Below are 27,274 nucleotides of genomic sequence, written 5' to 3'. Positions count from 1 at the left end.
GTTTGGGTGTATAAAAAGAGTACATTTTTACAGAGGAATCTTGCTTAGAGTAGCTTTAAAATTTCACTATAACACAGTGACAGCATGCATATCACCACAGGCCTGAGCTGTCTGCTGTGGTCGGCCTGAAAGGCTGTGTGAAAGGTTTCCAGTTCCAGAAAAAAGACTTCAACCTCCTGGAGGAGCCTGGCACCATTGGCATCAGCAGTGGCTGCCCTGAGGAGTCTTTCGTAAGTATTCCCTGCACCACTTCACACACTGCCAGTGAAAATGCATTGCGTATGTCTTTGTGGAATCAATACCAAATATGGGTGAAGAGTAGACAGCACACAAAATCTCACACACATCTGCACACACACACAAACTTTCACTCTCAAGCACAAGAAAATAATTGGCTGTTATAGCTGAACAGCCCTCACAGTCAATACTCCCATCAGAGGATCACTTAACTGTAAGCCAAAAGGAGAGTGAAAGGTAATCAGTAATGAAAGTGAGATGTGTTTTTATTGTGACAGATGTCCCGTAAAGCTTACTTCACTGGAGAGAGCTACCTGGGATCCACAGCAAAGATTTCATTCTTCGACAACTTTGAAGGAGGCCTCAACTTTAGAACTCTGCAGCCCAGTGGACTCCTGCTCTACCACAGTGAAGGGGTATACGCAAATCTTTACACTCTGGAAAAAGTCAATTTTTAGATAGTTGTGTTTGCAAATTTTCGAATGCAAGTTATTAAAATCTATCAGTGGGATAGGAGAATTTGTTTTTAGTGCAGTTTCTATTGTTCTTTTTTTTATTAAAACAAGGGACAAAACAAGGACAATCGCAAGTATCTTTTGATCTTAAATCAGGAAAAATTAAGAATTAACTTTACTATTATAACCTTGTTCATTTTTATATTATGTTCATTGATAATTTGTTAAAATTGGTATTTTTGTAATCTGTAAGTAAAGTCCTCTCTTTATTTTCTCCCACTTCAGTCTGATGAGTTAAGCATTTCCCTGGAGAACGGAGCAGTGGTGCTAAACACCAGAGGAACAAGAGTCAAATCACACAAGAAACAATACAATGATGGAAGGACACACTTCTTAGTGGCCTCAGTTAACAATCTGAAGTAAGCATTTAACTGTATACATATATACTAGTAACACAACCGTGCTGGTAGTCCTGGAAGCATCTGGATTTGGTACATATCTGTGATTTTTCTTCTCAATTGTAAACACTACAATAAAGCAAAACCTCCATAAAAGACTTAAATTAGACACAAACTCCTATTAGTGGATCAATTGTCCAACTTGGTGGTGTACTCAGACGTGACTTTTGGATGAATTAAAGCAAGACGATGTACATTTTCTTGACCAGCAGCTACTGTGCCACAAGCAATAATTATGGGACAATTGTAAATGCTAATACATAGTGTAACAGCTGCAGAAGTTGAAAAGAATCATAAAGTGAACAAACTGACTCAGTAATGTCAACTACACAACAATGTTGTACCAGACCAAGTAAGTGTACTAGATTGAGGTTTAAGGTTGTGTTTTTTTTGCTTATTAATCCAAATTTTCATTTTTAAAAGGAAGTGTGTTACTTCTTCTTCGACATAGTCATAGTCTTGATTTACATTTCAAGTTAATTTGGTTGCTTGACATTATACACATACTCTTAAATCCCCAATGTGACTACAGCAGCCGTCAAATTATTCTATTATTTGTAAAAAAAAAAAAAAAGTATAGTGTTAAGATAATGTATACAGGCTATGTGTTACTACCAGCCCATTTGGATGTACTTGAGAGGGTGATGTGCCCTGCTGTCTGGATGTTGTGAGACAGTAGCTTTCTTGATGCTACCACAAGGTGTCACTAAAGTCAGATGTTTTATCATCCCACACATAGGGCCTTTAAATTTGTAATCTAGACTATATGTTCAAAAGCCCAGATCCATATAAGTGCCATTACATAATGAAATGTCCATGATCAGTCATTTCATTGAAAACTATGAGCAACTTTTTGATATATGCTGACAGACATTATATATGAAATATGTCAACCACCTCTAATTATGCAATGACGTTTATGGTGAGGTATCTATCCCTTTAATATCTCTAGTTAGGGATTTACAGGATTTTGCATTAGTGTAATTTTACAGGTATTTCCTTTACTGGATTAATCAAAAACAGACTAAACGTGATTAGATATATCCAAAATTACATCATCATCATGATTGAAGATTTTATTTGTATCACAGACATGTAGTAGGTATACATGCTCAAAGCTTATAAGTGTCAAAAATGAGTGACTAACTGTTTTAATTGTTCACCTGAGGTATTCACTGTTGGTGGATGACAAAGACAAGCAGGAGAAGAAACGTCCATCATCAGCCTCACAGTCCTCTCCAGTTTCTGTAAAGAGCTTCTACTATGGAGGTTCTCCGAGCAGCAGCTTCAAGAATTTCACAGGCTGCATCAGCTACGCCTATATCAACAGGTAAATTACCACTGAACGATCACTGCAGCTCAGGGTAAGAGGAAATGCAACTGGTTTATCACACAGACTGTATGAGGCCAAACTGTCTCTTTAGTATCTCTCCAGACTGCAGCTGTCAGAGCTTGCTAATTAAAGATTTGGCTTCACTCTTCCTCTATGTGGGGGAAGAGACCAAATAAAGCTGTGAGCTGAGTGGTTGACGATGTAGAGTTTGTTGCCATGGAGACTCACTAATATGTTGAGAGCATTTCTGCAGCTTTTAAATGTTTGGCACTTTTGCACTCTCTCACTTTCTATCTCTGTTTCTGTAGACAAGACAGGGACATTGAGCCCGAGGACTTTCAGCGCTACCCAGAGAAGGTCCAGACCTCCCTGCAGGACTGTCCAGTCCAGCGACCCCCTGCTGCTCTGCTGTCAAGGCACAGGGATAACGCTTCTAGAGCCAAACAGAGCCAATCACAGAAGGTAAAAAAAGGGGCTTTACATTAAGTAAGGAAGACGAATATATTCTCTAGATAGCCTTCAATAGACTCCAATGGACACTGGCTTTTAGGGGATCTATACTTTTTTGTTTGGTTGCAAATTTGGCCATCCTGACCTTGAATATATGCTCTCATAGGTTAGCAGGGATAAGTCCAGCCTCCCTCTAGGCCTGATGGAGCTTAAAAGTGATGACCAGGAGCCATCAGAGCTGAACATCGCGCCCTGCTACCTCTCCTTACGTCCCCGAGCAACCCGCCAAGCCTACCACTACGGCGGCATCGCCAACAGCAGGCAGCACTACGCAGCCCTCCCAGAGTCACTTTCTGAGAGGTATGTCAAGGTCAAGTCTGTTCAAGAGCCCATTCTGCATATGTACTTCTCTGTCAAGGATTTCTTTGTGAGTGCACGCATGACTAAATGCAGCCTCCACCTCCCAGGTCCCACTTCTCCCTGTCCCTGAAGACCCAGTCATCCTTCGGCCTCATCTTTTATGTATCTGATGTCCAAGAGGACAATTTCATGGCTCTCTTCCTGGCTCATGGGAAGCTTGTATACACCTTCAACGTTGCAGATCAAAGAGTCAAAATTAAGAGTGAGGAGAAATACAATGATGGTGCATGGCATAACGTAAGTTCATGATCTGTAAGTACTGCATGTATGCATGGGTGGATGCATGTTTAGTTATGTACCAACAATTTGTACAATGACAGCCTCCTCTCTTCTCTTAGGTTATTTTTATCCGTGATGGGAACATGGGGCGATTAATAATTGATGGGCTCACAGTGCTGGAAGACAGAGCTCAAGGGAGCAATGTCTCCTGGCATGTCAGCAGTCCCCTCTATGTCGGAGGAGTTCCTCCAGGGAGAGCCCAAAAGAATATTCAGGTATGGGGTACAGTGTATATGTGGAAGACATTTGACATTAAAAACATGCACGGCAGGGATCATTTGTAACATATGAATATTCTATCATGGACTGTAACTCTGAATAAAACAATAACCTCTTACAAAGAGAGAGCAAACCCTCTACTCTATGTCCTTTATAACCCTTTGGTGTTTCCCGGAACATATATAGCCACACCAGCAGATTTCCAGCTTGGCTTAGCTCAGACTGCTTCCCACAGATAACAGGAAACCACCATTGTGACCCTTTCCCCTTAGAATTCAACAGGAAGGCATTTGATTTTTTTAAAGCTGGATTTATTTATTCATTTGGCCACTTGCCTATTTGCACTCTCAGCAAACAAACAGCAACATTAGCATTTGGAGTAATGTTTCTTGCCACCTGATGAATGTAAGTCCAATATTCACTCTCCTTTAAATTCTGTTTTGACCTCCGCTACACCAACTCCTGAGGGAAACATGTAGCTCTTTAGCTGCTAAATGCTCCACTACATTCACAAGCTAGTTGCTAGCTTTGTCCATCTGTTGTTTGATGCTGGGAAGGTAGTGTACAGTGGCTTTATCAAAACTTCCTCACTGAAAACAGCCCTTCTTGCACATCTCTTCAGAGAAACTCTGCATACAGCTTTACCGGCTGTGTGAAGAACCTCCAGCTTGATGGACAGTGGTTGTCCTCTGTGTCAGAGACGTTTGGGGTCACTCCATGCTTTGAGGGACACTCTGAGGCGGGAACATACTTCTCAGAGGACGGAGGATACGTCGTGTTGGGTATGTTTCTAGTAGTTTGTTGATGGAAAACAAAAAGCACAGACATGTTTTTCCTGCAGCTTAAAACTAAAACAAAGGAATTCCACATTTGATATGAATCCAAAGTTTGCCAAGTGTTGATTTTGTACAGTTACAAGCATCTGCAACTGTTTGCAAACTGAGCATCTGATATATTTCATGGCTCATTAGATTTACTTTTGGAAAATGCACAATCCCCCCTCATGGTCTTTCATAATTTTATGTGCGTGGAGAGACTTTGGTTAGGCCAGGGAACATGATACCCTCAGTGCAGCTGTGGTGAGACTGTGTCTGTGGTGGTGGGGAAAGTGTAGGGGAAGATGGTGAGGGCCCCAAGGCCTTGGGAACTGAGCTGCAGCTGTTGAACAAGTCAAGTAATTTCAAATGTGTTCGCACCACAGAGAAAAGGTGAGGTCCAGAATGGATGAAGTACTCAGAACTCACTCCATCTTGCTCTCTCTGCTTCCCTTCCTCAGATGATACATTTAGCTTGGGGCTCAGGTTTGAGCTGGTGATGGAGGTGCGCCCCCGTGTGGCATCTGGGGTGCTACTGCATGTGCGCACAGCAGAGAGCTATTTCACCATGTACATTCATCAAGGGGCAGTAAGTCAATGGCACAGTTATTTGCAGATTGTACACATCTAAGTCAGTTTATGTTGAACAAACTAAAATGTTTCTTCTGTTCAAAAGATGGGATATATTCTAGAGGATAACATATTGCTGTGTTTTTTCAGGTGGTGGTTATTGTGAACGATGGGACACATGAGTTCTTCACAAAGGTGTCTCCGAGACAGGGTCTGTGTGCTGGCAACTGGCACAGAATCACAGGTGAGGATCCCATAAATAACATTAAAAATGTACTGAAGGAATGATGAGAGACAATAATTACCAATAGCAACAACATGGCAAGTCTTACACTACAGTACATGATTCGATTTGTTGCTCAGATCTAATGATGTTGTTATTGACTGATGTTGTCGATCTAATGATGCACAACAGCAATTCCAGAGATGCTACACTTAACACAATACAATAACATATCACTGAGAAAATATACGATTGTTTTATTAGAATGAACAATATTGTAGATGTTGATCCTTGCACATCCTTTTATCGCGTGAATAATCAAGTGATCACTGGAGAGCTGCTCTTAAATATTAAACCTTCACTTCCCCATAAGAGTATGTCTCTAGATAAAAGTGTCTTAATCTTCACTCTTAGTGTAACTGTTATACCTGCTTGTATTGAATAAAATATGGTTTACTTCACTGTAAAATGGACACATTATCTGATTTCTTTCTTTCTCTACTCAAGTCTTTAGTGTTTTATTTCACACAGCAGTGATTTCACTTCATGTTTTGCTGCTTTAAGCAAAGATTCAAACAATTATATGGTGTAACTCCTCCATCGCAGCTGTCCTCTTTCTTTCCTAAAGTGGAAATGTGGAGTTATCATAAATATTGCGCTGTAAACCACACCATATTTAGTACAGATTTAATTAGTAGAGTAGTAAAGTATCTGAGAATTTGCATGAATTCTGACTGATGACTGTTCAGACTGAGGTTGAATTGCCTGAAATCTGATTTATAATCTGGATATAAAACAAAATTGGCCCAAATAAAAATTAAAATGTAAGATTCAGTGTGATTTTCTTTGTTCACACAGTCATTAAAAACAGATATAAGTCACATATGTGGTTACAAATCAGGCTTTGGCCACTTTAACTTTAAGTAGAGAAAAAGGAAATAAACACAAAAGCTATTGTTTACTGAATTATTAGGGACCAAATTAATGCATTATGTCTTGCTTGATTACAGTGATCCGAGATGCCAACGTTGTCCAGCTGGATGTGGACTCTGAGGTCAACCATGTGGTGGGACCTCTGAATCCCAGCTCCACAGATACCAAAGAGCCAGTGTTCATCGGTGGAGCTCCAGGTTAGCCAGCAACACAAATCCTCTAGATATACTCCTGTTATACCAACACCACATCTTTCTCACCATGTCATGCAATCCTCCTCCTCTCAGATCATTTCCTCCCAGAGAGCATCGCCACCAGGAAGGCCTATGTGGGCTGTATGAGGAACCTGACAATCAATAACAGCCGAGTGAGCTTCAGCAAAGCTGCTCTGGTCAGTGGAGCGGTCAGTGTCGGAACCTGTCCAGCTGCATAACACTTCTGTCAACACCACCACTATCCCCAATACAGCACTGACCAAACACATTAAAAAACTCTCTTTCAGTTAAACATAACCATTAAGAGAAGTATTGTCATTGTTTTCACTCTTTGGCAGGTGTTTGTTCTTGTTTTTGTCTTTAATTTGTTGGCTGTTGTGTATTGTTTTACATGAAAATGTCCCCTGCCAAGAATACGACCAAAATATCTAAATTTAAAAATGGAAAATATAGCCTGAAAAGAAAATCTTACATCTATCATTTATAAGAGAATGAGAGCAGATATGAGGTCCAGAAGCATCATGAATCATGAATACATTTAGGCTTCGTTTATTTTTACAGACACATTTGGTGTTAATAAATTCTATGTTCCACCTCCTCTCTTTATAATCTCAATGGCACATTTTTTTTGTACATTTGTACATTTATACACAAATACATTTGTATTTCATGTTCTTCCTTTTGTACTTTTATTTCTGAATAAATATTTCACATCCATGTTATCTTGGCTTTTTCTTCTTTTCATCTACTAGAAGTCTGGGCCTTGACCCTGCAGTATTTTAGTGAATGACAAAGGACGTTTGTCTTGAATTACATGTAACTAATACTGAATTTTAATGTGTTAGTTGTGATGACAGAGAGTTATCTGTGGTTGTATTGTTTATTTGCAAGGTTGGATATATATTTTTTTTTTTAAATTAAAAATACAAAATACAGTGCTAAATAGATGATTGGCTATGAGACAGCTGTTTTTATTTAAAAGGTTGGTGTAGCTATAAAAGAGGAATGGGGGACCAGTTGGAAACTACTTATTGAAGTTGTTCATTATACTGTTGTAAAATGTATTTTGTTTCTTGTTCTTATATATAAAGTACATTGGGCAACACTGCCCTCTACTGCATGTTGAATTGACTTTTCCAACCAAATAGTGGAGGATGCAAGAAAATAACTTTCCTCTGATGTGAATCGCCGAAGTAATGACTTTTTCCATCTTTGTCACTACAGTGCATGTCTCTTCCATGGTTTCTTCAGTCAGGTTTGCTTTTTGTGGCTGATCAGTTTAAGTCATTGGCCCAAGTTTAACATTGACCTTAGATAATAATACATGGACGGTGCAATATTAATGCAGTGTGTTTTATGACCTGAAATATCATAGACATATCTTAATAAATCCATGGAAATATTCCGCATAACAATCGTTTAATAGCTGTTATTCTCATGCCATTGCCTAAGTTAAAATAACGTCATCTTTATTTATGTTGAGCAGCAGTTCATTTAAAAATAATAACAGCCAAAAGTGAGAATCGACATGTCTCATTACATGACCGCCTTTACAAACATCTATTTCGGAAAACGTCACGCTGTTTTAAGTCAGGACCAGTAACCAGCTTTGTATTTATTTGGATAGATAAAGAGATAACTAACGCTGAGTATAAAGGTGACAAACGCAAGCTGTCGGTGATTTCTGTTGCCGCAGTTTACGTCTTAACCCACCCGCATTCTGTGAAGACCCGCCCCTACTCTGCCTAAATCTAACCAATCCAACCAACGGAAGCAACGAGTATTATCCAATCAGAGGCAGAGTAGGGCGGGTCTTCGCGGAATTCGGGTGGGAAAAAATCTACATCCTTGCGTTTCCATGGCATTACGTCACCAGCACGCGACCAAACAGTACAGAGGCGCGAAGCGTTAAAAGGTGTTGTTGGAAAAGTTGTTTTAATTAACAAGTTTAGCTAAATGTTAACATAAACTATGACTTAGGTCGATACTACAAAGGGCTCTCTGTGTTGCTGCTGCCATGACACAGTCGGTTGTTGTCCAGGGTAAGTAAACACTGAACTGACGTTAGCATTTAGGCAGATAGATAGCTCTCAGGCGCTGTTTTGTGATGGGTAACAGTTAACGTTAGATAATAAACTTTAAAGTCGTGTTTTTCAGTTGGACAGTGTGGTAACCAGGTCGGCTGCAGGTTTTGGGATCTTGCCTTGCGAGAACATGCCCATGTCAATAAAGTAAGTGCAAATACACACACCCAGTAACGTAGACTACAGCAAAGACACTTTGTTTAATATTATCTTAACACGGATTCATTTTTAAACGCAAATAATTTCGGACACTGTATATAATATGTAAGAATAGTAAAGTAAGTCTAAATTTTTGCAAGGACACTTACAATATATATTTGAATATGTCAAACCAGGAAAAGCATAGTTGTAAGTGGGTATTAACATTAATTTATAATGGCTGCAGGTGTTCCAGTTCCAGGACCCTGCTATCATACATTTGTATGCTTCAGTGAAATGCAATCATTACGGTTGTTGCTTACACCTGTGGCAAGTCAGTATGTCTGCCATGCAAAAGACCTAAACACCAGTATTAGGAGACAGTATATAAAGGGTTCGTTAGCTAGTTAGTTAGATTGTTTGTTTGTTTGGACTTACAAGACACCAGAATACAGTTGCACTGGTGAAACAGTTGTAAAACATAGACAAGAACAAAACTTATTACATTGCATTGCAAACAAAGAACTTTGTGTTCTGTACCAAACTCTTCAAATAATGTCAGCCACACAAGGGTATAGTTATGTACCTCAGCTGTCCTCACTCATACAGTGCCTACTCCCATATTCCTTTCCTAGCCAGAATGAAAAAGTTCAAATGGATACTGTCACTGCAACTACAAAAATCCTTCCAAGTTACATACTTTCAGTAATTTCATATTCAATATAAAAGATATTCAGTATTAATTAATTGATTTGGAACAACAGAAAATATGAGGATTTTTTTTATTATTTTAAAAGAAGTCTCAAGGTTTTGAGTATCACACTTATATATTTTTCCTATTTTTATTCAGGTCCATGTTATTGAGGTTATACAAGACATCGGCCAATGAGAACCCCTGCTAGGCCAAAAAATCTTTTTTTTTTTAATGCCAGAAATAACTCCAAATATTCATTCATTCATTGGGAAATAAATAGCGTTTGGGAGCCTCTGTGGGGCGCTGTCCCAAAACGTGAGTTAACTTCCGTGTTGTTGCCAGGGAAACTCTTGGTATGCCACATTAAATGGGCATATTTTGGTTTAAGGCCTCTTCTGTACAAGTACCACCTTAGTTGCACTTCTTCAGTTTATTTGTGACCAAATATGGTTTCACTCATGTCGCTTATTGGACACTCCCCTTGGTCTGGGACAATGATTGGTCTGAAGCCACATGGCCATATACCCAACCCATCTTTGTAGGTACCCCACTGTGTGTGTGTGTGTGTGTGTGTGTGTGTGTGTGTGTGTGTGTGTGTGTGTGTGTGTGTGTGTGTGTGTATTTTCTGTATTTTTGCTTCATACATACTTTATTTAAATGTTGTTTATAATGTGTTTCATGATGACCCTGGTGAAGGCCACAAGCCAAAACATGTTGGTCTAATAATAAAGTTGTTCTGTGTATTACAAGTGTTAGTGGAGTTTTGGCCTCTTTAAACATTTTTGTTTTTTAAAGCAAATGTTTCTCATTGCACAGAAAAACAGTTTAAAATCAGTCTGATTATCTGACTGCTCACGTTTCAGACTTTTTAGAAATGCAGTATGTTACCTCATTCCCAGATCTCATCAGTTAACTTAGTAAGCATACTGTTAATATTACAGATAGTAATGATGGCCCAAAAAATAAGAAAGTAAACCCTTTATTGTAATCATTTGGAATGATCCCTCTAGGGAAGCCTATTCTTTTTGTGCCTTATCTCATCTTTTAAAAACAGACATGTTTATCACCTATCATGCCTTCTAAGAACATCATTAATGTCTTGTTTTTTTCTTTTTTTCAGAAAGGATTGTACGATGAGGCCCTCAGTAGCTTTTTCCGGAATGTGGACTCAAGGTAGTCACACCTGCTTTCATTCAGTAACTGAAACATTTGCCTTCTATACAGTGGTTCAAATGCAGTCCTTTCACGTTTTTTTTCCAGGAAAAGTGATGGGAGAGCTTGTGGTGTTGGTGGGAGAATCCAACATCTGAAGGCCAGGGTAAGTTCAGCCAATTACTAGAAAACAGCTTGAGAGGCCTTTTTTTTGTGTGTCCTGGTCTTCACAGGGGTAACAGCTTATTTTAGAGTAGGGGTCAAGGTCAGGGTTGGATTCTCTGAAATGAAAGGTTTGGCATCCATTGGTTAGGGTTACAAAGAAGAGTTATGGAATGATGGCAGGGGGGTGACAGACATGTGCTCAGCGTATAGTAGCACTGAAATACATATGCCGGCCTCATACTGACATATCTGGATCCACAGGCGGTGCTGGTGGACATGGAGGAGGGAGTGGTCAACGAGATCCTGCAGGGTCCTTTGAGAGAGGTGTTCGACAGCACTCAGCTCCTCACAGACGTGTCCGGTTCAGGCAACAACTGGTGAGAGACACGCTAGCCACAGGACGTCTGCTCACACGCACACATGGCCAGAAACAACTGCTGCAAATCATCATTTTTTAGTGTTCCTGTTGCACAATCCTTCACACGTGCCGTTACGTTACACAGAGTTCTAATAATAGTGTGGTGTTCAGGAGTTAAATCAAAGAAACTGAATTGCCAAAAGAATGTATAGAAAGTGCTAATTATTTGTGTGTGGCTGAAAGAATATAAACACATTTCACATTCCCAAGAATATAACATAGCAAAGACACAAAGGAGCACTAGTGGCTTAGTAGCTTTTACAATTGGGTGGTTTTTTTTTTTCCAATTTGCCCTTTCTCAAGCAGACATAGTATCATTTGGGGGAAAGGTCAGTGGTGTTTTTTGACAGGACTGGTGTAAATATTCCCTCTGAGTTTCCCTTAGCTTGACAGCCATTGTAAAAAGAAAGCAGTGCCCCTTTGCAGTGACATGCTTGTCTAGCAGAATTGTTGTTGAGGCACTGGGAGCGGAATATTCAGCATATTAAAGGGCAGTTCACATGAGACAGAGAGACGTGCTGCGGCTGAGAGATGCTGCAGTCGACCTCATCACAGCATAGAGATCTCCCCTTCAACAATGGCTTCGTTCAGCCTTTTATTCTGAAGCTTATAAAATGTTGAGGGGAAAGTGAGTTTTAGATTCTTATATCTTTTTGTCTGTGTCTCCTGTCACATGCAGACATATTTTTTTTTTTTCGCTGCTGCCACCTGCATAATTTGTGTGAGCCCAAACAAACTAATGTTAGGTTAATAAGTCCATTTCACAGTGTTTTGTTTATGTTGTTGTTATTATTAAGCACTCACTGCACTGTGGAGCATCTTTCAATTATTTTTGTATCCGTGGGCAAACCAATGCCTGTGGTAAATCCTGCACATACCACACCAACCCAAGGAGTGTGAAAGCTCTGGTTTTCTCTGTCAAATACATTCCTTCACACAGCTTGTCACTTAAAGTCTTGCAACCCTACACTGCACAGCAGCATTTAAATATCTCCTCCAGACATATTTTAAGGCATAAAATACTCTGCTTTGAATAATAATTTATGCCTGATATGTTTTTTTTCCACAAAAAGGTTAAATTACCTTGTTAGAAATTCTTAAAATAACATCTACCCTTCTGCCATCTCCCTTATTGAAAAATCCAGAATCTATTAATATGAATATGGAAATTTGTTTTCATTCCTAAAGTTTGACTGCTGGACACAAGATGTCTCCTACTTCACTGGAAATTTCCTTCTCAGTGTACAGTATGTGCACCGGAGGCTTCAAGTTTCCAAATCATGCTCATAAAAGTACACGTGTCAAATCTGAGATTTCAGGTGAGCGCAGAGAAACTTTCGTCTTTCAGCAGATGAATGTGAAAACAAACTCCGCACACACAGAGAAGCTCAAACATGAGTCAAGTAATAACAAGCAAAACACGCTTCTGAGTGGAAGGGAACTTGAATATTTAAATTCAGCTCTGTTCATTCTTCATGTTGAAACCTTCACCGAACTAATGTGGCATCAGTTCATCCTTCACCGTTCAATAACGTACTTCTTCCTCCGTAGGGCGGTTGGACATATGACGTACGGCTCAGCCTACAGGGAGCAGATAGTGGATAAACTGAGGAAGGCAGCAGAACACTGTGACTGTCTGCAGTGCTTTTTTCTTATCCACTCAATGGGAGGAGGTAAGGCACAATAACCATCCATGCATGGAGGCATGATGAAGAAGGTACCTTAAATAAATGACTATTGCACAGACTCATATGTTAAATCTCAGCTCCAACAAGCCTATATTTGGTAATCAGTGATCTTTAGACATTGGTGTTAAGTGTATTAGTGATAAATGACACTACTTCCTGGACTGAAAGCACATATTTCTCAATTCTGCAATTATCCAGTTATGTGTATACATGCAAGAAATGTGGTTTCTTTAGAGGATATGGAACTGGGAAAATCAGGTTCTCCAGTCTTAAACAGGGATTTTACATGACGTTAAAGAAATCAGGTTACTGCAGAAAGTAAATGCATTAATTGTGGATTTGAGGTACGGGCTCTGGCCTGGGGACTAGAGTGCTGAGTCTGCTGGAGGAAGAGTTCCCTGAGGTGTGTCGAATCGTCACCTCCATCTATCCGTCCGCGGAGGATGATGTCATCACGTCTCCCTACAACAGTGTCTTGGCCATGCGAGAGCTCACAGAGCATGCCGACTGTGTCCTGCCTGTAGAAAATCAGGTTCGTTCACCCTGAAACACGTTATTTTTCCCTTTCTACGTCTTGCCGTACGTACAGTACATCTTAATCATCAGTTATAACAATTTTTGTTCATCCTCACTTCTCCTCTCGCAGTCATTGGTCGAGATTGTAAACAAGATCAAACATATGTCTCATGGTGGAAAGCCAGGGACGGTGATCAAGAGAGACAGCACCGTCATCTCTGGGCAGGGCGGGCTCAGTGGATCAGAGAAGCCATTTGATGCCATGAATAACATTGTGGCCAACCTGTTGCTCAATATTACCAGGTATAGTATTACTGTCTGCACAAATACAGTACACCCCTGTCTGCTGAGGGAAGGGGCCTGTCTCACAGTGTTTATTTTACTACTGGACACGCTCACATGGTTTTGGCGCTGTTGTCTTTTTATTTGTAAGCTTGAGTCGTAGACAGAATAAAACGGGTGACAAAAAAAACAACAAAGTGTCTTAGTAAGTTATAGAACAGGCTCCTTGGCATAAATTCACTAAGTCTTAAACTCTACTGGAGGGATGGTCACCAGACTTCCAAAAGATTTGGTGCCATTTGGTGTTTTGATGATGTGGTTGGAGAGCACTGTTTAGCACGTAGTTCCAAAATCTGCCATAGGTGTTCAGGTAGGTTGAGATGTGATGAGTGTGAAGGCCATGCCAACTTGTGACTTGTATTGGAAGCATTTGTTATGCATTAGTTATGTTTCTCCCCTCATTTATTTAGGTCCTTCCTTCATTTGTCAGTCGTCTGTAGTTTCCAGTCTAACATGAGGGAATTTTGTGACTTGCAGTAAAGGTACCCTGTGGAGTTTTTCTCCACTAGCAGTGCTATGGAACAATGTTTTTACGTAGGGGTCCCTATTTTCTTTGTTCGCACATGCACCTTTTAAATTGAAACATATTAGAGAGAGAATGTAGATGTGTATCACTGATTCATTTGTCATTAGATAGTTTTATGTAATTTCCATTGTTGTATATCTCCTAGAACATTATATATAGGCTATTCATATTGATATATGGTCAACATATTGCTTTGTTAAGATGCTGGTGGGTATATTTTTGGTATTTTTATTTGATGCGTTTGAATAATTCTAGGAGAGATAGGTCATGTAAATACCCAGACATGTAAATAAAATAATTCATTCATTACACAATGGGGGTGTCTCATAATGAAAATGCATTTTTTTTTAAATTTGCTAAAGTAGTATAAATGAGATTTTCTGTGCATATTGAAGTTGCTCATGTGTAACCGCAAGTTTCCCGTGTTAATATTGTGTTGCAGCTCAGCACGTTTTGAGGGTTCCCTCAACATGGATCTGAATGAGATCGCCATGAACCTTGTCCCCTTCCCTCGTTTACACTACCTGGTGCCCAGCCTCACCCCTCTCTACACACTGGCTGATGTCAACGTCCCCACCAGAAGGTTTACTATCTGGCTGTCACTGCAGCTATTTTTATCTTACAGTTGCTTCGACTCCCGCGGAGCTCCGAGTATTGAGCTCACATGAACTCCATCATCCCCTCCACACGTGGGGTCTGTTGACAGTGACGAGTAGCGATGAATGATGAGGGAAACCCTTTCAGTGATGAGCTCACTGATCCGAAGTGTGTAGAATTTATTTACACTGTTACTTAAACTGTCCTTTGAAACACGATGATGAAATAACACTATTCATGTGGGACAAGGACTAAACATATAGAGAGTGTTTGGACATATGGTTAAAACTAGTGTCACGATATAAAGTACAAGTCAATGTTTGGACACAGTTTACCGTTAAACTTTTAACTGGTACTGTAAATATGTTTTTTTTTCAAAATCAATACATATTACGATATGGCAAATGTATTAAATTACATGTATTTTATTTAATGTTTATTTGTATATGGACAACTACATAGTGTTGAAGAAAATCACTCAAGTCCTTGTTCAAAGTTTGCTGTGGTGGAAGTGATTTAATAGCATTCCGGAAATGCTGTGAGCTTACTGACACAGAGCTGATGTGATACAGTAGACCGACCCAGAGCAGAAGGGATGGAAACACTATACCATAAGATCAAACAATTGGTAACCAAAAGGTAGGGAGGAAGGGCATTTGCATACAAGGCAGCAGAGGAAGAGGGGGGGCAAAAACAGGAGGGGTGCTGCATTCATACAGGCATTCAAAATCAGCAGGGGTCAAAGGCAGGAAAGACACACAGTTGGCATCTTGTTGGTCTTCAATAGCATGAACTAATGCCACATGTAACACAGTAAAACTGATGCTCAATGCAATGAACAGTGTTTCACTGTTCTGCACTACATCACACAAACCTCTTCATACTTTGTTTATAATCATTTAGACAACTGAATTTTGCAGAAATAAAACATAAGATCATATCATGATATCATTCCACTGAAAGTCAATTATGAATTATTGCTAATTATAGACATGAGTCCAGTCCTTTCATAGAATCACAAAGAATCCACTTAAAATAGTGTTTCAAATATTTTTGAAAAATACATTTACATGAACATGACTGATGAAGAGTTAAATGATTTTGTTTTGTTATTTTAAAACTTATTATTTTTGGGTCTTATCAGTATCATCAATTAAACAAGAGGCTTAATATTTTCACCATAAAGCCAGCTTTCATTTTATTAATTGAGACGGTGGCAACTTCAAGTTTAGTGCTGCATGCTTGTGACAGGAAAAACACCATTTGACCCACCACCCTACCACCCAGCCACCTCCTCCCCAACAACAACTGCCATGAAAGTGGCCTTGTGTGAGCCTTATGCTGTAGGCCTCATCTACTAGAGTGGAGCGGCTCATTGGTCAACAGGACTGGCGGTTGTACTCCCATGTGATATGAATGTATGTGACTGTGTGAATGTAGAGCAGGGTGTTGCTTAAAAATATCTTGCCTGCTCAGCAGAACCTCCCTGGATAAATAAAGGTTGAAAAATTCTTCTTTCTCAAATGTTAGCCCCCATGCACCCCAATCTCTGCCAGACCATTGCAGTAACTATAGTCAGTAAAGAAAGACAATGTGTTTATTCATCAGGATGCAAAAAAATGTGTTATCTAGAAAGAAGTTTTGTGAAGTGCTTGTCAGTTAACGCGATGTGAAATGTACCAAGCTGTCTTCTCTCACTGTGCCCCCCCCCAGACTGGATCAGATGTTCAGCGACGCCTTCAGTAAAGAGCACCAGCTCATCCGAGCCGACCCCAAGCACAGCCTCTACCTGGCCTGCGCCCTCATGGTCAGGGGCAACGTTCAGGTGTCCGACCTCCGCAGGAACATCGAGAGGTCAGAGCAGAGCAGTCCTCCTCACTCAGTCTCCATCCGCACCAAAACAGCACCCACCCCGATAGGCCCAAAGATGACCTTCACAGTCAGACTCTCCAAATAGTAGCCCGATTCAGCACCGACAGCAATGATTCATGACTGGTCCATTCAGCTCCCACTCCCCCACCCCCCTTACCGCTCTCCCTGCAGACCTTGTTTTCATGTGGCACATTGTTAAGAGAAGCTGGTGTGAGAGCTCATAGTAGTGCGTGACCGTGGTGTAAACAGAGGAGGAGGGGAAGCTCAGAAATATCACCCACCACATTTAATCACAGCCCATAACATCAATCTCTTGATTTCCTTCACTGGGTCATTACCATTTCTGTACTGGTACCAATATTTTACAAAATATTTCTTATACTCACAAGATAGCTCTGATCCTCTTTAGGAAGAAATAAAAACAGTGTTTTCATACACTTTTAAAAGTTTTAGTTGCTGATACCCGTAGGTGCCATGTAAATGATGTAACCCTTCACATTTTTAGCCCAATTTTCTTGCATTGAATGTATGAAAAGAGTACAAATCTTTTTTCTTTTTTTTTTTCCCCTCTCCCTCCTGTAGGCTGAGGCCTTCGCTGCCCTTTGTCTCATGGAATCAGGAGGGCTGGAAGACGGGTCTGTGTTCAGTGCCTCCTGTGGGACACTCTCACTCCCTGTTAGCTCTGGCCAACAACACCTGTGTGAAGCCCACATTTATGGAGCTGAGAGAACGCTTCACCAAGCTCTACAGGAAGAAGGTGCATTTATCAAATATAAACACCAAATATTTTCTGGTTGCACTTTGTTAAATGTGGATTTACAGGTTTTTGTACATACTGTTTGGCCTCTTTGTTTTTGACATTTAATAGACTTAACAAAAAATAATAATTTCACTGATTGCTGATTATTTTTATGTTGATGAATTAATCATTTCAGTCCTAATATGTATGATATTGAATACATGGCGGGGATTGAAATTCCAGCATTCCCCAGGAATTCTTGCCAAAATCTGCTCCTATACCCCTCAGAGAAAATACCTGCTGGAACCTTGATCTTTAGACAATGTACTGAAAAGACGCCTTCTCCACACCTCATCAATACTGCCGCAACTATATTTCAGCCTGGAGATGTCATGATTATGGTGCTACAGTCGGATCAACCTCTCAGCTGGTAGCTTATAGACCAGTTTTGTAGTTAATTTGATGAAAAATATAGCTATAGAAGTTACATAAGCTTTAGCAACAACATCAGTCCAAAAATCACCAAAGCTTTAAAGTGTATTTCCTCTTTCACTTTGTGCCACAATTTCTCTTCCACTACAGATTGAAATGTTCATTAAAATGCAACTTTTAATGTGATTAAGACAGTCTCTATGAGTGAATCTTACTAATAGTGTACTTCATGCAGAGACATCACTCCTCATGTTGTGTTTGTATGTGTGATTCTTTTATTTGAGTTTATGAAAAACCTGAAGCCATCAAGTTGTCATTAGTTGTGATCCTAGTGTGAGCATGATACTCTGTTCAATGGTTCCTCTGTCTGTCTTTCTGCGGTATATATATTTTCCAGTTAAATCTTTTTTCATCCTTCAACACTTAAACTTTAAAATGGGGTAAAGGTTATACAGCAATAACCACACGTTTTCAGTGTCAACACCACAAATAAAGACACTACCCTCTGTGTGCCCCTGAGTCTCTAGACTCTCAGAGTTTTTATAGTGTTGGTGTTGGGTCATATTGTTGGTATTTGTTCTGCCACTTGTCCAGAACAGACCACATCCCAAAAGTATTATTGCTTGGCGATGAAAACACAGATTTATACTTTTTGTTTGTATCCCAACCGAGTAACTTCATGCTTTCCTTTTCTCTAGGCTCATTTACATCACTACCTGAATGTAGAGGGGATGGAGCAGAGCTTCTTCTCAGAGGCCATCGCCTCTCTCAGCTCACTGATTGAAGAGTATCATCACCTGGATGCCACCAAGTTGAAACTGATGCCCGACGCACCCAGACTCAGCATCGCCAGATGAAGGTCCGCTGTGACAATCTGTCTGTAAATCTGTCCGTGAGCTTGTATAGCAATAATTGTTTTTCAAAAATGACTTCAGACAACCAAATATTTTGTATATATTTTTATAAGTTATATATCAATATTGTCTAATTTATGACCTGATTGGATGGTTTTTTTTCCTGTCTGAAAAAATAAACAGGAACCACATGCAAAAAAAAGAGAAACAGTTCAACTCAGTCTGTAGAATGACCTGATTCGCCGTTTCTTGGCTCCCTGACATACATAGTATTATGAGGTACTGTTAATGAGTCAACATTTGCTGTTATAGCTGCTCCACTGACCATTATCCATGTTGTTATTGCACATACATATCTTGAAGATGAGGTTAATTCCTAACTAACAACATTTCTTCATTTATTTAATGATCCCAGCCATTTTACCTCACAGAGGGAGGTTTCGTAGTTTCAGTTTCAGTTGTAAAGCTCTTTTTGAGTTTTCTTGAGGCACGTCACTGCTGCGGAGGAGAACCTAACAACCAAAGTATATGTATGTTTCAGTCCTTAGTCCACCACAGCAGGGCTTGTGCCCTGTGTCTGTGTCTCTGGGCTTCTCAGGTGGATCAGTTAGAGTAACCGCAGGTCAGAAAACATGTCACCCGGATCGTTACACTTCCTCTGGCACACGCAGGATGTTATCCACTGCATCTTCCACTGTGTGTTGCTGCCTCCTTTGCAGCTGAAGTTGACCTTGATCATGCGTGACTTGTTGGGGACACAGCAACGCTTGTCTGTACAGACTCCGCAGTACGTGGGCTTAAACTTCTTGGTGCTGGTGCAGCCTGAGAGTGCCAGCTTCTCCGCTTTCTTCGCCTGGAATTTAGGCCGACATGTTTTTCCCTTCGGCACCTAGAGGAGAAAACAGTCATTTTATTTGTTTCTTTTTTTTATGATGTCAGTATCTTAATAGAATTTGCTTAGCTTGTCACCTTGAGGCTCCTAAGTACACTCTTCTCACACGGCCGCAGCAGACACAGGCGCCGGTCCTTCCTCATCTCACATTTGCTGTTGTCGTTGTTGACACGCACAGAGATGCCCAGGCCACAGGTTTTGGAGCAGGGGCTCCATGGGGTGGTCTGGATCAGACAGTTCTTCTTCCAGGCTAAAGGAGGATCCCTGTAAGCTTTCAGTATTACAGTTAAAGGGCACTGTGTCAACAACACCCTACATAAAGAACCTACCTGTGTGCTGCCAAGCAGAGCACAGATCCTGCTCAGAATCAACCGAAAAGACCCCAAATACCTGGTCAAAGCCACCATGAGGGAGTTAATCTTCTGCTACCAGTTGTATAAACTGCTAAATCCCTAAACGTGTCATTTGATCTGCACTTTCACAAGTCAGTAGATGTACCAGGAGCGTTTCCTTCTCAGTGAAAGCACACTGACTTGGTTCATTTGAACAAAGCCACTCTGCAAAAAGTGAAATGATCATTTAGACATCCAAAATGTTTTCATTTACTGTGTGCATAGGTCAGTTCTTGACTTTTAAATCAAAACGATGTGCTGTTTTTCCTACTGTGACAAATTAAATCAGCGTTTCCCAAGATCATACAGATCAAGATATATATTGTTTCTTCAGAGTTGCATTCCAAGCTAAGAGAACTCAAAATACATCAAAGTTTGGTGTTTTTAATAGAAACTGTCCCTCCTTGTTCCTCCTCGAGTTTATAACTGGAACCATCAATCTTTCTGTTTTCCTCTATGAAGTAGTGTAACCACAGTCAGCCACACCTCACACTGCCAGAGTAATGAAATGCCCTCCCCTCCTCCCATCCAGCTAACTTGGACAGCAATTAGCATTCCAGGGGCCCGGCCCTTCTCCATAGGTTTACTCTCTAAACACACACCTGACATGTAGGTCGTATCTTGCTGGTGCTTCTTTGGGCTCTGGCTGCTGCGGAGGCCGGCTGGCATGCTGCCCATCAGCGGCGCGGGGCCCAGGAGACCAGCAGGCTTCTGGATGAAAGCTGGGGTGCAGCCGATGGCTCCGGCAATGCATGTACACTTGTAGAGGGGGCTGGGCTGGAAGGCTTCTCCATTCTCATAGTGGGCCCCATTCAGGTCACAGCCTACTGCCATCAAGTCTGAGAGAATGATGGAAACATCTCAGGGGGCTGGTACTGACTGATGCACTGAATAAATCTCCTTCAGTTTCAATTATCTTTAGTATTTTAATATGAATCTCAAAAGCAGTTCAGGGTTTTTACATAAATTATTAAAGCATGTCGATGCAAATTAGAACTTGACAGTCTGGTCAAAATATTATGTTACAACACATCAGTATAACTAGTTACTATAATGTTCTTATTTTTCACAGTATAACTGTGTTCACAATTGAAACTCTGCAAGCTAAAGATAATGAGTTGACAAAAGTATTTTCTAGCAAGCCCTTATCTCATGGTCTTCATCAGCAGATGGAGTTTTTTCATCCTTATATATGACAACTGAGCAAACTCCATCTGCTGATGAAGACCATGTTATGCGTTTGAAAGCTCCTGAAAAAGCAAGTGGATTTTTGTGAAGTCTCTTTTTTTTGTTGAGTTTTTGTATGTATGCATGTTTTGTTAAGTTTTTTTGGTCAACCTACTATTTCCAAGGTCAAGAATGAAAATGTAATAATCTCTATGGAATATTCTTTTTAGTCAGTTAACTGTTAAATTGATATAAAATAGCAGTATTATATTTCAGTCATTCAGTATGACTGACTCAAACAACAAATCAAATTCATACCATTCTGGAAATTTATAAATTAAATTTTTTTTAAGTTTGGAAATGAACAGAAGTTAATATTACATATGAAAGACAGAGTGATTGACCTGCACACTGCTTTATCACCAACATGATGCATGTCCTCAACAAGCACTAAAGAAGTTGAAAAGTACCTCTCAGTCAGTTTGACCTGGCCTACCCTGACTAATTCCAGAAAAGATGAGAGCCACTCACAGGCACATACTCCGACCTCGTATTTTGGCTTGTCAGCGGAGAAGTCACAGTACATGCCCTTGTGCGGGTCACAGACGTCCCTCTCGTTGCATGAGTCTCCGATCTGCCGGGCGCAGCTCTTGCAGCAGCCGCACCCGTCCAGGACGGAGCTCACCCCCGGCGCACACTGAGGTCTTTCCCGACACTTGCAGGGCCACTGGCAGAACTGCCGCCTCTCAGCCGCAGCCCTCCCATCTCGACGTGCCAGCAGCTGCCCATTGTTCTGAGCCCTGCTGAAGCACTGGGTGAGAACAAGGACAGATATGCCTTTTGAGTGCCCTTTTTCAGTAATTCTTTTTTTACTCCTGCTGTATTCAGACAGTCATATTCAGTTCAATAATTAGCAAACACCACTTTCCTGTTGGATTGGACTGGCAGGTGAGGCTTCCTGCCTTTTTCAAATGAGTGATATTTTAGAAATCTATAAAATATGCCAAAAGTGACATTCTGATCTCCATTTCACTTGTTACCACCTGTAGTTGTCACACTTATGTGTGCTTAGATGTCAGAATGGGGTTTCAAGTGTTTATTCTAGAGAAAGCTACTGCTGCTACTGTGTTGACTTCTATGCTGCTTTTTATCCAGCGAATAACTTCCCTCGTCACTTCTCTACAATTTGACAGGAACAAGTTTTTATTCTGCACCTCAACCCCACCTTTTTGAATTAAGACCTGCGGAGCTGGTGCTAAGTACATAACATAAAATGTTGAATGGACAACTCCGATGGACAGCTTCTTGTTCCACCGCCAAGTTTAGCTGCTTTGGAAAATGTGTGACTTGGCTGGTCAGAGCATGCCACGTATGAGGTAGTTTGTTGGTGTGTGCATGACAGAATAAAATGTCCTCTCATTCAAGAAGTGAGAGAGCAAAAGTACCCTCATATCTTGATCTTAATCTTAACTGTTGCCAGAAGGCAAAATAAGATTGTAAGTTGTCTGAATTTTATATAATCCCTCATAATTCAATTTAAGCATATTAGTTGTATAAAAGAGATTTGTACAGAAGACAGTTGCCAAAACTGTTAAAACTGAAAAGAGGAAACGTGGATGGCTATATGTTGAAGCAACACATTCTAGCACTTAATATATACAAAATCCCTCCTTCCTCCTGTAACCCTTTACTCTCATGTTCATTTGATAAACAAACACTACTTGTTCAGTCTAATTGTAACACTAGTAAAAAATAGTTTGTGTAAGAATAGATTCTTCATTGAGGCAGCAAACCAACATTGTGACTGTGTTAATAGAGTACTTGTGTTAGCGCTGGGCTCACTTAACAAATTCTAAAAACCACAGATCTATAATTTCTGTCAGCACAGAAAAGCCTTCTGTCAACAAACACTCACTGTAATATTGGATTCATCTGAGCTATTAGGCACTGTCAAACTTTCCAGACAAGTCACAATTCTGCCACCTTTGCTAAACGTATGTTTTTGTTTACATCAATTAGCCCCCAAAGTAGCAAATCTTCAAGGATAAGGCTGGTGATATTCCTCCGTGCCACTCAGCCACTGTAGTTTATTTCACACATAACACTGTCCTGCTAATACTTACTTGCATATCAAATGTGTATTAATCCTCAGCTGAAAATAGTCCCAACAAAAGCACTCTTTACTCCTGTTTGAGTAACTTTTGTGAGAAGGCACTACTTTAAAAAATAAAATAAGAGAGTGCGCTGAGTAGAGTGTAGATCTCCACCAGGTGTGTACAGACAAGATGGCAGCAAAGATAACTAAAATAGGGATTTATTCATCTGGTATGGTGCCTTTAACTTTAGTGGATCATAACATATCAGGTATGGAATTAATCTGCAGGTGCTCCAGTTCAAGATGAGACAAATCTTTTCTGTGGATGTCAGTTTTTGAGCCATGACAAAGGCCGAAATGTGGCCTGCAACAGACTAGGTATGCCTTGTTCTTAGAATAGCTGATTACTGGAAATGCCTTTTGCTGTGTTGTAATTCATATTGTAAAATTGTGAGGACTGCTGACAAGATGAAAGTCTCAGCTTTACAATAGAATCATAAGGAGTCTTATCAATATTTACTTGAATTCACAACACAGCCTGCTCTTAAGGTACCAAACTTTGGCAACGATTGACCTAACATGTCAACAAGGCATGATTGGTTGTCCCCACCGGAAACAAGATTCCAAACTGAAGCAGTTTTGGATCACTTGTGGCTCCTACCGGCTGGTTAGGAGTGAGGAGTCAGCAGTCAATGGCTGTATAAAATAGGTTTTTCAAAAATTGTGAATCACCATAACCACGAGAGGTCCTTGAACATACAGTCATAAAAATATGTGCACAAAAATATTAGACTGATGGGTCCAGTAGTATGCAAGATTAGCTGCAGACACACACGCGACCAGCTGTATGATCCCCTCCAGGTTTATGCCTAGCAGAGATTTTAAAAAAATATATATTTGTGACCCATTTTTGAAGATTTACATCTTCTGCAGGACCCAGTGTGCTGAGGGTCAGAGACAGAGTAGGGAAGTCACAAAATAGTGAGAGACGGACAGACACATGTTTGGTTTTGATCTTGATGATGAGAGAGACAGAATAAACCTTTAAGATACAAATCACTTGTTTACCCACAGTTGTGAATTCAGTCCCTTGTATCTTATTTACATGTTTATTTCAGTCCTAGAATTGAGAATGTTTTGTGTCAGATGTGGACATGTGTGTTTTTTCACTGCAGTATTCAGACTGGGTTGTGCTGATGTAATTTACATGCAGTAGGCACAATTTATCCCACACAGCTGTCTTGATTGGTTATTATGATATAGTCATGATGAAATATTGGAGTAACTATTCACGGAGCATAAGACAATCACAGAGACTTGCTTTCTTCCAGGAGTATTTGAGTTATTGATGATTGACTTCATTTAGGAAAATTTTACATATGTGATGCTGCTGTTTTAAATCTGGCTGGGGACATTTATCACATCTTCCACTCTTTCTCACCTCGTATCACTTCTTTCTCTACAGTAAAAATTATAGAGCAAGAAATGCCATAAACATACCCTGAATGAATGAACACAATCTGCTAAAATCTCAACTTCTTTCTTTTCACAACTACCACAAATATAATGTTGTTTTGTTTAATAATTGTTTAATCATTGTTAATAATTGTAGTTGTAATAATTAATACATTTAATGTTGTTGTTGTTAGATAGCCATGGCTAAATAAAGTCTTCTATTTTGAGGTGAAAACCGCCCATACTGTAACTCAGAGTGGTGGCGTCCCAACAGTTCATTAATATTCCGATGTTCAACCCTTTAAACCTCAAATTCTCATTTTGCTTTTTTTCTTGGTATTTGCTATGATGCAATATATGCATGGTGCCACTTGTGCTCCAATTCCCCAGACTACTCAGTGCTTCCAAGGGTCACCGAGGGTTATGCCAAAAATCTGAAGCCTGTCTGCCAGGTTTACTGAATGAGCTCATTTCATGGTGTGAAAACGGGTCCACAGAAGCTTTAAATACAAAGAGCTAAAACTTTGCTCCTCTTTTGCCAGGACATACTCCTGAAATCAGGAGTAATCTTGAGCCTAATAAAAAAATAACACTTCTTTAAATCACTCAGTATACAAATAAGAATATTTTGTTATAATAGTCTGTTAATGAAAAGACAAATTCCACAAAAACAATGCTAAACTTAGAGTACTGTAATTTTAAAGTGCATTTTAAATAACTGTTGCTCTGCTACTGATAACATCACGTCTGTTGTGTCCGAATAGAAAAAGATAAGCTCTTCTTACCTGTTGAGCAAGGATGAGCAGGAGGGAACGGCAGAGAAGCGATAGCATCTCTTAAGTAAGTTGGTTTGTGTGAGCTCCAGGAGAGCGCAGGGGGACGAGGGAGCAGGAAGGTGGAATTGAGGGTGGGGGACTAGGAGAGAGGAATGGGGGGGGGGAGAGATTGGGAGAGCTGACCTGTCGGAGAAGGGGACAAAGCGCCCCTCTGTCTCCTCTCCAAACACACCTTTCCCCGCCTTGCTGATCCAGAGGGGAAATATTTGTCTTCATAACTACTGGGCTGCTCCAAGGCCTTCAAATCCTGCCCACTTGTTTATTCTTAGTCTGCAGACCTCACTCGAATTTATCTGGGTGCTACTAACAGTTAAATCTGTAAACCATGTGTGACAAGCTGTTACACGGCGCTCTGTAAAGTACATTTCTAGAAATAATGTCCATTTTATTCTTAACTGGTTGGACAAAAACTGGATTCATGAGCAGAATTCTAGTCAGTAAATGCCTTCACTATATGCTGTTTGTTTCATGTGGTGTGGTAGCTGTAAGGTCCCACTTAATGTGGACTGGCATGCATTTGAGTTCACATTCCATTATTATTTACACTGAGTAAAGAGGTCCCTCTCAGAGCAAGCCCTCCACCTCTACCCACGAAAAGCCAACGCCCCTTTGAGAATTCACACGGAAAAAAACAAGAAAAAATGCTTATATGTAATGTTTTGAACACTGGCTACTACCTACTATTACTATTGCTACTACTGTTAACATTGAGTTTCTGAACATTACTGGGTTTTTGAGGCTAATGCTGATATTTTAGAGTTCATAAATCCATGACCAAATATGATAGTGTTCGCCAGTGTTCATTAACATTTCATAATGATCCCGTAAATTTGCTTATTAGAGAACTGTGACCTAGTTATGTACCGAGCTGGACATTTTACAAGACTGTCCTCCCTGAGAAAAACGGCAGGATCAATCGTCTACGCAAGTTCTCCAAAACGACAGATGTTTATGTTAGAGTGACAGCTAGTACTTATGATGGGAGTGAAGGAGGACATCAACTGACATTATTATAGTAACAGAGTCAACATAGGAAGGAGGTTGAACTGGATGCAGGGTCAACAAAACATTGCTTTTAACAACTACTTCTGTCTATATGGTGCATCCGATGTTTGCTAAAGGCGTCTTCAAACAACGCAGCAATATGAAATGAGGTCAGTGGAGTTTCACTGTCAGCCATCTGGTAGCACAGGGGAGATGAGAAGTGCTACATAGCTAATCAGACATAGTGAACACTTGATATCTTGGTACAGGCTGAAACAGAGGCTGACAGGAAATTATTTGGGCTGCAAATATTATAAATTGAGCAACACAAAACTAAAACTATTACAATCTATGATGACCAATACAGTGACTGACTATTTTCTAAGTAGGACCTTATAAAGTACCAGAGTCCATTGAGTCCATTATCCAAATCTTAGAGGACAGATACAGCCCAAGAATTCCTTCAACAAGTTCTCAATGGTAAAGTAATTCAGTTCACATTGTGTCCAGTTATCAGTATTATCTGCTTGACTGACAGTAAAGCCAGTATGATAATCTAGTGTAAGATTTTAGAATCTGTAGTGAACATTTCTGAGCCAAGAGATCAAACAATTGAACATTGATTGATA

General features: G+C 40.2%; 3 protein-coding genes across 3 annotated transcripts in view; 2 read left to right on the top strand and 1 right to left on the bottom strand.

Annotated features, from left to right (window-relative positions):
- lama4 (laminin, alpha 4) overlaps nucleotides 1–7,329 on the top strand; it is a 36,151-nt gene extending 28,822 nt beyond the window's left edge. Inside the window, exons 28-40 of the mRNA XM_067573181.1 lie at nucleotides 101–230; nucleotides 516–653; nucleotides 978–1,111; nucleotides 2,319–2,480; nucleotides 2,792–2,945; nucleotides 3,100–3,293; nucleotides 3,401–3,590; nucleotides 3,692–3,847; nucleotides 4,474–4,633; nucleotides 5,128–5,255; nucleotides 5,387–5,480; nucleotides 6,470–6,589; nucleotides 6,680–7,329. Coding sequence (XP_067429282.1) covers nucleotides 101–230; nucleotides 516–653; nucleotides 978–1,111; nucleotides 2,319–2,480; nucleotides 2,792–2,945; nucleotides 3,100–3,293; nucleotides 3,401–3,590; nucleotides 3,692–3,847; nucleotides 4,474–4,633; nucleotides 5,128–5,255; nucleotides 5,387–5,480; nucleotides 6,470–6,589; nucleotides 6,680–6,825 — 1,906 coding nt within the window. The 3' untranslated portion in view covers nucleotides 6,826–7,329. The remainder of the gene's footprint in view (nucleotides 1–100; nucleotides 231–515; nucleotides 654–977; nucleotides 1,112–2,318; nucleotides 2,481–2,791; nucleotides 2,946–3,099; nucleotides 3,294–3,400; nucleotides 3,591–3,691; nucleotides 3,848–4,473; nucleotides 4,634–5,127; nucleotides 5,256–5,386; nucleotides 5,481–6,469; nucleotides 6,590–6,679) is intronic.
- A 1,131-nt stretch (nucleotides 7,330–8,460) lies between these two features.
- On the top strand, nucleotides 8,461–18,882 carry tube1 (tubulin, epsilon 1). The gene is made up of 12 exons (XM_067572475.1): nucleotides 8,461–8,649; nucleotides 8,765–8,838; nucleotides 10,644–10,696; nucleotides 10,784–10,841; nucleotides 11,102–11,217; nucleotides 12,810–12,931; nucleotides 13,291–13,478; nucleotides 13,593–13,765; nucleotides 14,773–14,913; nucleotides 16,641–16,781; nucleotides 17,382–17,556; nucleotides 18,669–18,882. Exons 1-12 carry the CDS (start codon nucleotides 8,625–8,627, stop codon nucleotides 18,825–18,827), a joined length of 1,425 nt encoding a protein of 474 aa, XP_067428576.1. The 5' UTR covers nucleotides 8,461–8,624; the 3' UTR covers nucleotides 18,828–18,882.
- Nucleotides 18,883–19,116: 234 nt separating this feature from the next.
- On the bottom strand, nucleotides 19,117–27,267 carry ccn6 (cellular communication network factor 6). Its single transcript, XM_067572476.1, has 5 exons — nucleotides 25,611–27,267; nucleotides 21,807–22,086; nucleotides 20,711–20,947; nucleotides 19,794–19,987; nucleotides 19,117–19,713 (listed from the first exon to the last, which is right to left on the bottom strand). Exons 1-5 carry the CDS (start codon nucleotides 25,656–25,658, stop codon nucleotides 19,432–19,434), a joined length of 1,041 nt encoding a protein of 346 aa, XP_067428577.1. The 5' UTR covers nucleotides 25,659–27,267; the 3' UTR covers nucleotides 19,117–19,431.
- Between the last annotated feature and the right edge of the window lie 7 nt (nucleotides 27,268–27,274).

This window comes from Thunnus thynnus, chromosome 18 (assembly GCF_963924715.1).
Source record: "Thunnus thynnus chromosome 18, fThuThy2.1, whole genome shotgun sequence".
NCBI lineage: Eukaryota > Metazoa > Chordata > Actinopteri > Scombriformes > Scombridae > Thunnus > Thunnus thynnus.
This window is presented reverse-complemented; position numbering and strand designations above follow the sequence as displayed.